Raw genomic sequence first — 12,495 nt, forward strand, 5'->3', positions numbered from 1 at the left:
GGAGCAGGCTGCCCAGAAGTTGTGGAGTCACCATCTCTGGAGGTGTGTAGATGTGACACTTAGGGACCTGGTTTAGTGATGGACTTGGCAGTGTTTTGTTAATGGTTGGACATGATCTTATGTCTTTTCAACCTTAATGGTTCTATGATTCTGTACCAGAGCAGGAGGTTAAAAACACTGAGTTAATGAGACCTTAGTGTTACAGCTGGAATCAAAATTTTATGGGATGTTGGTGAACTAGACAGACATCTGCAACAGTTTGTGTCCTGAGGTGAATGTGCTTTCTGGGGTCTCTCATTTCTTGTCATTGTATTTTCTGAGTTTGTTTGCAGTTGATTGACTGACAGGTTTCATTTTTCTTCATGATGAAATCCTAACAGCAAGCAGCACTGTGAACTGTCCCATCCGCTCTTTCTGCTGTTGTGATGATTCCTATGTGTATGCAAAGGTTGGAAGGATATTTGGCAGTAAATGAATAGAATCACAGAATCAACTAGGCTGGAAAAGACCTTTAATATCATCAAGTCCAGCCGTTACCCCAGGACTGCCAAGACCATATCACTGAAACCCTCGTCTACATTTTTTTAATGGAATTTTCCTTTCCAAATTGTATCCTCTGTGCCTTTGTGTGTGGGTGCACATTTGTGTGTTTTGCCTAGCCTGTGGTTATGTGATTATGTGATTATGTGATGGTATGACCAGCAGAGGCTCTTTATAAGGCAAATTCTAAACATAATCTGAATTCTTTTTCTGAAATTCTGAAAACACTTTTAAATTTCCTATGTAGGTGCGCAGTGTAGACCTCCAGTCTTCCTTCCTTGAGCTCTTACATTTTGTGCCGAGTTTATTCTCTGAACATTCAATCTCTTCAAGTATTTTTCTGGCAGACTTAGGTTTTTAGCACTATACATGAGTGTAGATGACAGAAAAGATTTGGAGCTTCCTAACCATTTGTAATTCTTCATTTAGTGGGAAAACAAATAGAGAAAAAATTCTAGTTCCAAGTCCAGGAAATACCTAATTTACAATTTTACAGCATTGTGTATTTTGTTAAGGTTACCATCCAAGAAACAATATTCAAAGTGGGTGGTTTGCAATAATGAAGACAAGTGAGATGGTAATTCTAATAAGCAACAGGTGAAATTGAGAAAACCTGGCCAATTGCTTTAATGCAAGTTCAAAGATGAGAGAAGTTCAGCGAGCAATTGCTTCATTTGATCTTAGAGGATTATTAGTTTATCATGCCAATTTTGGGCTTCTTGTGTAGTTTCTCAGACGGTTTTAAAATAAAGATTGCTTCAATTTCCAGTTATTTCCTTTGCATCTCCTTTGGGTTTAGAACTTCTTTTGTAATCACATCGGTTCTCTGATCATTTCAATTTAACAGAATAACCCGTTTTTAAGGCTTCTATTTCTAAACCTATCAAAGTAGTCTTTCCTTTCAGGGTTCCTCCTTCCCCTCCCCCCCACCCCCCAAGTCCATCTTGACTTTTTAGGTCTTTAGACTGAGCATTTCTGAGTCAGAATGTCGTGCTTGCTTTTCATAAGATCCATAAAAAAATTTGAATTATTTATCTGGTCACTTCAGAATGACCAGGAACCACACTATAAACATTAATTTTTTTTTCTACCTGAGGGCAATTTTTTTGTTTTTGAGTGAATATCTTAAGACCTACCAAAGTACCCTCTAAAGATGTCCTATGCTGGGGTTTACGGGTGGTGGTTGAAGCAATATTTGCTTTGAAAACTAGAAAATACTGTATAATTCTAGGAAGTCTCTTCTCAGGCAATATGAGTGTATGTAGTGCTGCTTTAATGCAGCTTGACATGGTTTAGATGTGTGGCTTCAAGTGTCCTCCCCCAGAAGAGTTAGGATGTTACTTACAGGAACGCTGACTTGATGAGTCTGGAAGACCATATATGATTAGGAAAGATGGAGAGCTTCCATCTTCTGGGAAGTTTCATCTTCATGTCTTTTATGAATCCTGAAACAAGCAGCCTCTACATGGTCAAATGTCTACATTTCTTTTTGTAGTTTGTTGGTTTTTGGTTTGTTTTTTTTTTTTTTTCTCCCCTTGGTGAAATACGTGAATGAAAACGGCTGCAGTCTTTCACTTAGACATCAGTCTTGCTAGGTATGCATGGAGAATATTCTTACTACACGTGTTCTGGTGATGATAATACCTATTCTGAAAATCCTAGTTTGGCTTGGATATTGAGCTATTTACCTTTCCCAAGACAGAAGTGCTGAGGTACTGCATAAGCAGTAAAACTATAGGCAACCTGGGAGCTCCAATTGCAAATATACAAGTATCTGGGGCCTTAAGGCATGTGTCTGAAGACTTGTGCATTGAATCACTGGGATAAGGTGAAAAAGATTGTTCCTGTAGAAACTTGTGAGAATTTATGTGTGAGGCTGGGTTATTTTTTTGTTGTTGTTGTTTTTGTGTGGGTTTTTTGTTTGTTTCTTGTTTGTTTATGAGGTGTTTTTTTGTTTTTTATTTTTCCCCCTTATTTTGATATCTGCGTCTCATTTTGGGTCTTGTCACTGTAGTGGAGTGTCAACAATGGATGTTTGAAGAGTACATGTGAGCTGGAGTTTGCTGCTCTACTTCTGTATCAGGATAGCTGCTTATTGGTGTAATAATTAAGTGCTTTGTACTCCTGATAATGCTCAGGATCCTCACAAAAAATACAGAATAGAAAATAATATACATTTTTTTCTTTTTTCATAGAAGCACATCAGAAGTGCATTGATACATATCGTGAAAAAATTAGAATCTAAGCAATGAGTCTGGGAGGTAAATGAAGATTATATGAAGAGGTACACAAGGAAGAATGTGGGTTATGAGAACCAAGTGTGCCATTGTTCTAGTGAGGCCATAATGGACAAAAGTTCTCAATGACTGTAAGAGAAAACTGGGTTGCATTTATACTCATACATATTGTAGAAGCTGAAGCTGCACCCTAAAAAGAATGAGTTGTGCTCCGAAGTTTCATCTATGTAGTTTAGGATCTTAATAGGTTATTATTTGTATTTAGAATATATTGAGAAATATTTATTTATTTATCTCATTATTATGAAATTAGATAAATCTATGCTGCCTTTCCCCTGAAAGGCTGAACCAGATGGTGTTTTGAGGTTCTTCCAACTTGTGTGACTGTGATTCTATGAAGTGTAAGGCTGTTTTATGAAAAAATCCTACTTTTAGGACCAGCCTTGAAATGATTGAACTTTAGGATAGATGTTAAGATGTTGGGATTTTTTGTTTTGTTTTGAAAAAGCAATAGAGGTCACCAATATAGAAATGAAATAAAAAGAAGTTGTTTCACTTTGTGTGGCAATACCTTTATTCTCTTACACTGATTGCTGCTTTACTCCTATTCCTATTTACAGCTTTGAAATGTCTCCTTTTTTTTTTTTTTTTTTTTTTTTTTTGGAACTAGTGGGTGCTAGGAGATTTTCAAGGACTCTTTCTTGGAAGTACAAACCATTTTGTCTCCTTTAGAGGTATGGGAAGTAGATGAAGCAAGAGACCTCCTTAGTTTAACTGTGAGCTTCTGTCCAAAACTGAGAGAAGCATATCAGAGATGGAAAAGCAGACAATCTGTTGAGAACTACATGGTCATTGCCAGGGTGTGTAGAGATGCAGCTGGAAAAGCAAAAGCTCTGCTCAAATTGAAATTGGCCACAGATGTGAGAAACTCCAGGAAAGGTTCTTCAGGCGCATAAACATCAAGCAGAAACAGAAGGAAAATACTGGCTTGAGAAAGGGGAATTAGTCACTAACAGTGCTGAAAAGGCAGAGGTTCTCAATAGTTTCTTTACCTCTGTCCTTACCAGTACTGCTGAGGGCTTGGGAACAAAAATCCAGGTTGATGCAAACACAGACCCACCATCAGTGAAGGAAGAGTTGGTCTGTGAACTATTACAGCAGCTTGACCCCTGCAAATCGATGAGCCCTAACGATATCCACTGGAGGGTGTTCAGAGAGGTGGCTGACATTATTATGAGGCTACTTTCCATAATCTTTGGGAAATCTTGGGGATCAGGGGACATCCCAGGACACTGGAAGAAGGATAACATCACCATCTGCAAGAAAGGCTTTAAAGCAGGATCCAGGTAATTTTAGGCCCATCAGACTTCGTGAAGTCCTTGGGAAGGTTATGGAGCCAATCATCCTGGGGGCTACCACAAGTCAAATGGATCCCATGATCAGAAAAAGCCAGCATGGATTCACCAGGGGAAGAATCGTGCTTGACAAACTTGATTGCCTTCTACGATAAAGTAACCTGCTTGGTTGATAGTGGGTGAGCCGTGGACATTGTCAACCTGGGTTACTCCAAAGTTTTTGATACAGTTTCCCACAGCCTTCTAGAGAAACTGATGCTTCAGGATCTTGATAAGTGGTCCATGTGGTGGGTGGGAACTGGCTGACCTGCCGCATGCAGAAGGTTGTAGTAAATAGCTCCTGTTCCAGCTGGTGGGCTGTCACTATTGGGGTTGAGAGGGATCAGTATTTGCCCAGTGCTGTAAAGTAACTTCATAAGTGAATGTGGGACATGGATCAAGTGTGCCCTGATGAAGTTTGCTGATGATACCAAGCTGAGTGGGAAAGTGGGTAGTTCAGAAAGGAAAGCCACCCTGCAGGAAAGCCTGGATAGGCTGGAAGAGTGGGCTAGCAAAAACCATGTCAACTTCACCAAAGACAGATGTAAGGTCCTGCACCTGGGTGAGCATAATCCAAGAGTGCAGCACAGCCTGGGGAGCAGGTCTGTGGAAGGGGACTAGGGCATCCTGGTGGACAACAAGCTTAATATAAGTGAACAGTGCGCTTGTGGCAAAGCACGTCAACAGAATGCTGGGTTACATCAACAAAGGCATCACCAGCAGAGATAAAGTTCAGTTTTGGTTCATCCTATACAGAGTGATGTGGACGGCTGGAGAGGGTCCAGAGAAGGACCACAAAGGTGATCAAAGGACTGGAAAGCCTAGCATGTGAGGAGGGGCTGAGAGAACTGGGTTTATTCAGCCTAGACAAAAGAAGGCATAGGGGAGACCTTATCACCATATTCCAGTATTTAAAAGGTAACTATGAAGAAGATGGAGACTCTCTTTTGACAAGGAGTCCCATGGAGAAGATGAGGGGTAATGGGCACAGATTACTCCTGGGGAGATTCCAGATGGATACAAGACGATTTTTTTTTTTTTTTTTTTTTCCACAATGAGAACAAACACTGGAATAAGCTCCACAGGAAGGTGGTGGAATTCCCAACATTGGACACTTCAGAGATTCAGCTGAACAGGGTGCTGGGTCATCTCATCTAGACTTTGCTTTTGTCAGGAAAGGTTATACTGGATGATCCTTGAGGTCCCATCCAGCTGGTATTCTGTGATTCTTTTTTGACAGCTGAATGTTTCAGTTTAATGACACCACTGTGTGTTAGTTGGTTAATTAACTGCTACTTACAAAAGTCCAGGAAGCATTAGTATTTTGTTATGGTTCCTATTATATTATATCCTTTTCAAACAGTTCTTGTTGTTACCTTGTAGTGTGTATGAATATTATAAATAAAATATATGTTGTTAATATATGAAGACATTTTATACCATTCTTGTATAGGCAAGATGATAATTGTAGAAAATCGTAACTTAGTGTTCTCTTTTCTGTTGCCTTGAATTTTAGTGAAAGTGGCTTTTAAAAAAAAAGAATGAAGAAAAGTTGATGTTAAGATAAGCACAGCTCCCTTTTATTTAGAATATATTGTAAGTAGTATTTCCTATTGTTTACCCATTTTTTCTCAGGCCTGAACTCTCTTCTGGTTTAAACAAGACCAAAAAGGCATTATGGAAACATCCTATTGAAAAAATGCAAGATCATGACTTATATGCTGGGGCAGCATACTTCCTTGTTTCCAAGGTGATATTGTAGTATGTGTGCTGCTAATTGTATTTTAAGAAGACTGTAAGAAAATCAGAGGTAGATAAGGGCTTAAATATGTGCGGTGAGATGAAATTAACTAGCATGATCTAATTAACACATCAAAAAGCGCAGTTAAGGTAAAGCATCTCTGCTTTAACATATGCAGGACCAAGTTAAAGGCTGGAAGGGAATTTACACTGTAATTTGATGTACTTGAGCCTTTCAGAGTGTATTCAACTGTGTCTGCACTGCTGCTGTTTACTTGAACTGGTTGTACTGAAGATCCTGGTCTAGACAAGGGTAAATCTAAAATGAGCAACGCTTTATTTAAATTATTCCAACTTGAGGTTCTGTGTGAAGTGGCTCTCACAGTTCTCCCTCACTCCAGCATGTGTTAATAACACATTGGCATTGCCAGCAGTAAGATATAGTGTTCCCTAAGAAATAATTGAAAGGCAACTAGAATTTCTTCTAACTATTGATTAACATACGTATAAATGTAAATACATCGTTTAGCCAAGACACAAGACCTGGAAGGGTGCATAAGAGCATACCATTAGATTTGTCATCCATGTAAGTGTATGTTCATCATCGAGCAGTCTCTATAGACTGAATATAAGGTTCTTTCCTAGCCTGTCCTATACAGTTTCTTTAAAAGAAATTCCTTTGAACATCAGTGGAGTAAATTGTTTTGCTTATTGCTAAATGGGATTTCATATGAATTTAAAGGGAAAAAAATGGTATTATCAATATGCAACATAAACAAACGCTTCATGCGATAACTTAAAGTGAGACCATGCATGTAACTTTATCTTAGGGTAAGCAGAATTAGCAACATTTATTTTCTAACCCTTGGAGCAGAAAAAGCCTAAACCAGCATGTTTTCTTTTCTTTAGATCTATTTTGTATTGCTCTGCTTTTTCTGAAAATTCTTTGAAAAACAGAAATGATATTTGAGGTCTGTGGAATTATAGAAAATGAAATATATGAATTTCAGTAACATACATTATTCAAAGTGTTTCTTGAATCATGAGCCTCTGGTTTTATGTCCAATTTTAGCTGTTTGTCAGCAGAGGGCAATATAACTTCATACATTTGCTTGGAAGGATTTAATTTGTTGATCTTTATATTTCTGATTTTAACTAAAGAAGCACCTACTTGTAAATACTGAGAAAATATGTGAACTCATGATGAAAAAGCAATGAGATGTGTATTAGTATTCCTTATGCACTTTCAGAAGGCTGTATAAACTTCCTAGTAGTTGTACCCTATGGGAGGTGTTCTCTAAGTTCATAAGCAGACAGAAAATGTCCGGACTTCATTGTCAAGATGGCAAAACATACTACTACTTTTTAACTGTATGCACCCTTTGAGTGTTTTGGTTTGTTGATTGTTGCTCTTCCCTGGCCACCGTTTGTTTTTTTCTTTTTCTCCGTGGGATAGGGACTTGAAAAGATTGGGAGGCTTTCTGTCATTTCTTTTTACATCTGTTTCGGTTTTACTCTGGAATTAAATCCCTTTTGAAGAATTTGGTGTACTTTACAGACTGTGAGTACACATATTGTAAGTTAAGTGTAGTGAGAAGCTGTGCTGTGATACTTAGGAAAAATTAGTTTCAGGTCTCCATTACAACCGATTCATTCTGTATGTTATGACAAGAAGAGTTTTGGTTTATGGCTGTGGTAGTAAAATAAGCTTTTAGAGTCCTTAGGAAGCGTGTGTACCATAATTTTTCGTGTACATCATGTTAGTATTAATGTGTTGTGATAGTTCTTTAATTTTTACGTTGCTGTTCAGTTTTCATTCAGGTCTTTCAGAACACATGAGGAATCCTAAAATGGATATTCATGTGTGGCAATTTTTTTTTTCAAAAATGTGCTTTCATATTTCTGATGCTCTTGAGGCATATTCAGAAAGATTTCAGACATATGGTTTCTTGTTTTTCATCTTCTCCTTTGGGCATCACACATTCAAAGAGTCTACTTCACTGTCAGAACATAAAAACAATTCCTGCTAACAGCCTGGGACAGGCAGCATTTACCAGTGTTAAAACATGAGGCTAGGATTAAAAGATTTTGAGTTGTAGATGCAGCTCTGCCCTTGGCTTCCTGAATGACCTTAGCCAGTTGCATCCATCACTTTATTTCTGTTTCAGATGCATTGGGTAATGCTGGTCTTCCTCTATTACCAAAATTGCTTTGAAGATTAACTTGCCACTGTTTAAGCTGTAATATTTATAATGCAAATAACAATAGAACTCTAAGTACTGCATCCACTCAAAAATGGCAAAACAGATCATGAAGAATGTAAGTATTTGGTATAATGTAGCTTTCGCAAGAAAGTTGGGAAACTTGTAATGAGCAAATGTATCTGTAGCATCTCACTCTGATTGTCTATTTGAACCTACATTTAAACCAGAATATTGATGAGACAAGCTTGTTGTCATTCTATTTTGATCTGGTGCTTTCATAGTATTTGTTTTAGCTCTATTAAAATAGTTCCATTTAAATTACGAAAAGATGTGGATTGCTTTTTTTTTGTTTTTAACTTTGTTTCAAACTCCATTTAACTATTTATTTAATGATACTTGCATTTATGCAATTTTAGTGTAAGAGAAAGAAAAAGTACTGCCATAAGTGTGAGTTTTTTTCTGTTTTGTCTGTATGTGTTTTTGTTGTGGTCCATCCTCCCCGGCAACTGCAATTAGAAATAAATGCAATGTAGTCGTTTCTGGGACTTGAGATAATACTGCAGCTGTATAGTAAATATCCCTGCTTCTATTCTGTGTGGTGATGAGATGGCATAGATTATTATTATAATAAAACCATTCATTCCTAACATTTAGTGTGTTTGTGTATAGAAATGGCAGGTAGTAAAGAAAATAGCAGAGATTCTGTTTCTGTGTTGTTATTGTTTGTCTCTCCTCCTGCCTCCCTTTCTTTTTCTCTTCTTATACCCTATGTTTTGTTGAATTTCTTGAGAACAGGATTGGGTTTTTTTTTTTATTGTTGTTTTTTTTTAAGGAGTAATGAGGGTATTTTTAATTAACTTAATCTCCATTAGTTTTCTGATCTCAGAACTACTGAATCTATTTTTACTGTCTTGATGATGCAAGACAAAAGGCTGTACATTAGGAATAGGGCTTATCTAGGTGACAACAATTGGACACCCACCTGTTACCAACTGGTTGCTGTTTGAACTTAACACTTAGGCAGCTATGCTCTTGGACACTGAAATGAGAAGATAAAAATTCCAGTGCACTTTGCCAGGTGCAGAATATACATTTTGAGATACACATTTTTCTAGATGTGGTGAAGTGCTTGAATACTTTCCGTCAGTTATCATCCCACATGATATTCCCCTCCCCTTGAAAGAAGCCAGGAAATGAATTAATCTTAAATCAAATTAACATTTCCTTCTCACATGACTGACTTATTTGCATCGCCTCGTGCTTGCTTTGCATTTCTTTACACTTGCAATAGTGTTTTCATTTCCACATCGGTGCTCCTTTAGTACTTTACTGAAATTATATGCAAACTGAGACATACTACATTTATGACATATTTGTAGAAGATTTCACTGTCCTAGTGATTCTGCATAAAATCTTTCCTTAAAGGAAGCTGAAACAGAGGAGAATATAGAGTGCTGAGGAGGAAGGGAAGTGGGAAAAAAATGTCTGTTCACATCAGGCTGAGCACAAAGCACCTTTCCCTATGTTCTGCAGAGAGAATGGTTGTTTGGGCCTTAAGTATCCATTCTACAGCACCTTGATCTTGGGGATGTTCAGCCAAAAGTCTGTATTTTCTGCATGGTGTGCTGTTGGATAACTATTACATTCTGTTGTCCCTGTTGCTGGTTTCAGGTGTGGTATGCAGATACTAACTTGGTATATGGGTTTTTGACATAGACTTGATAAGAATGAAAGGCTGGCCCAGAGCTATGTATCTGTATTTCACAGATTCCCAGAAAGAGGCATTATGGTGATTGATGAGAGGAATACAGCAGTCCATTACCAGTTTCATGTCAGTTTGCAGTACCAGCGTGTTGTGATATGAATAGGGATGCATACTCCAGAAATGCCTTCTAAAAATGAAATGAAACCTTATGCCTCACATGAGGACGACCATTAAGTCCTGTAAAAAATCAGTTTAAATAGATTTGGTATGTTGTAGTACCAAAGCAGTGAAGACACAATATGTCTTTTGTAGTGAGATTTCATGTTTGTGTTTCCACCAAGGTTTCTGCCTGCTCTGCAGTGTTATTGGCCTACCAGTTTTCAAAGTAGGGCTTCTGCTGGATTTTAGTGGTTTGTTTTTTTTTTTTTTTAATAGGTTTTATATGTTGACTTTTCTTCCATATTCTGTTGGAACACAATTGTTCAACATGTTTCAGGCTTTATTGCCTGTTACTGAAGGTGATGGAAATTGCCAGATAAAATTGAATCTGAAGTTATGTTTCTTCATGTTTCTGATTATATGATTATTTAAAATATGTTCTGTTTATCCTAATATAATTTAAGTGTTTGCTGACTATTAGTTTGGTATTATTTCAGATTTAAGCTTAAAAAGGATTAGGTTGTATCATGTTTGTACTATTTTCTCATTTTAATGATGTCCATGTTTTGTGACAGCTGATAATTAGTTTCCAAATAGAATTCTTTTCTCTGCCAGAATCTATTAGAGCATGTTAAGGAAATGCTATTTGGTCCATGTTTCTCTGAGGCTATAGTTGTATGTTGTCTCTTTTTTTTCCTTCAGTTTTACTGTCTTAAAGGAAGTAATCTCAGCATTGCTGGGTTACTTGGCAGCTTTTAATCAAATCTTTGCTTTTACAAAGCAAGCAGGTACTTGGCAGGAAATGGATCGTCTTTTATTTTGTTGTGATAATACACAGGTGAGGCCTACTAGTGAATTTGTTAGAAGCAAAAAAAAAAGGCTTTGGAAAAAAAATCTAAACAAACTTTCACATTCCTTGAAACCGTGCTACTTTGTTATTAAGTCATGATAACTTATGTTATTTTAAAACATTGTTCTTACAGCAAGGGAATGCTTTTATGGCTGTTTAAAAAATTTCACTGTAGTGCCTTTCAACTTGCTAATTTTAAAGTAAAAGGAGATACCATAGAATCCTGTATTTCTGCTTTTATGTGGGAACTTATTATGTATCAGTTACATATAGTTTCAAATTTCTATTATATACCTGTGGTTGTTCCTTTAATTCAAAATAAAGTAGTGAACGATGTAGTAATAGTAGTGAAAGAGTTCACTAGGTAGAAACTACCTGTACCATTTGATTACAGTCTTGCTGGAGGTAAGGTTGTTTTAAGAACAAGTGGAGTGAGAATGTAAGACCATCCATAAATGTTTCCCCCCCGCTCCAAATGAAAATGATGATTACTTTTCAGAAATCATTCTGGGAGTATTGTTAATCCCACAGTGCATGTCCTAAGCTGCAGAAGAATGGTGTTGATGATTTGCTCTTCATCTTTGAATTTCAAGTGAAGTGATGATTTCGCATCAACAACTTTTCTTGTTGTGAAAGACATCGTGTTGTCCTTCATTTAACCAACTGGATATAGCTATAAACAGATAAGACCATGTGTCTTTTAAGAGGAGAATAATGCTCTTGATTATTTTTCTTTTAGCCATCTAAATTCCATATTCCTGAGCTTAAAATAACTAACAGGATTAGCATTGGAAATATATGTATGCAGCATAAATGTGCATAAAATACACTGCAATTTTCAAGCGTGTGAAATGAAATGAAATAATGAGCGTAAAGATAAAATGAACATTTCTGAAATACTTACTCTAGTATTACGGTATAGGAATAAAAATTAGGTTCAGATTTATAATGGAGTAGCTTTCCTGAAAACTAAAGGTAGTAAATGAAAATGACATTTTAAAAATCCTTAAACCTTGTATAACACATACCATGTTTTCTAGAATAATAACCTAATAATTTCAAAACTAATATAAAACAAAATGATAGGTGACTGTTAATTTTGCTTTCATAATTGTAGTTAATATAATTGTAATGGTTTAAGCCCAGCCAGTAACTTGGAAATCATCAGTAAACAAGGCATGTTTTTCACTTTGACAGTTTATGATGTGGAGCCTCTTCAGCACGCATCACCTCCTTCTCTGGTGACATTCCAAAATCTTTGCCCTCTGGCCAGTCCATGATTTCTCTGTCTCTGGTATGACCAGGATGACAACACATCCCATTTAAGTGTTTTACTAATTTTTCTGGATTTTGCACTTGCTCAGTGGTGAAGTTCCAAAGCACTGGAGGGGCCCACTGGCCTAGGCACTTGCCCATACTAACACACACACCCTGCCACTCATGACTGTCCAGCCTTGGGAAAATCTCTTTGTCCTCCTATATCGTCATGTAACCTTAGACAAGACCCAAACCCAACTCTGCTTAACTTTCGAGATCAGATGAAATTGTTGTGGGTAAAACACACTCTGTATGCATGCAGGCAGATCTCAAGGGTACTCAAAGGCCATTCAAAACCTTCAAAACTCAAATGATGCTGTAAATAGTCTGATGGGGGAGCTGGGAAGGT

General features: G+C 37.2%; 1 protein-coding gene across 4 annotated transcripts in view; it reads left to right on the top strand.

The window, feature by feature from the left end:
• Positions 1-12,495, top strand: part of KDM4C (lysine demethylase 4C) — a 265,851-nt gene that overhangs the window by 75,589 nt on the left and 177,767 nt on the right. Inside the window, exon 9 of one of the 4 annotated variants that reach the window (XM_034073183.1) lies at positions 2,736-2,973. The exons of the other annotated variants lie outside the window; for them this stretch is intronic. Coding sequence (XP_033929074.1) covers positions 2,736-2,792 — 57 coding nt within the window. The 3' untranslated portion in view covers positions 2,793-2,973. Of the gene's footprint in view, positions 1-2,735; positions 2,974-12,495 lie in introns of those variants that run through there. 4 annotated transcript variants of the gene reach the window in all.

The sequence above is a fragment of the Melopsittacus undulatus genome, chromosome Z (genome assembly GCF_012275295.1).
Source record: "Melopsittacus undulatus isolate bMelUnd1 chromosome Z, bMelUnd1.mat.Z, whole genome shotgun sequence".
NCBI lineage: Eukaryota > Metazoa > Chordata > Aves > Psittaciformes > Psittaculidae > Melopsittacus > Melopsittacus undulatus.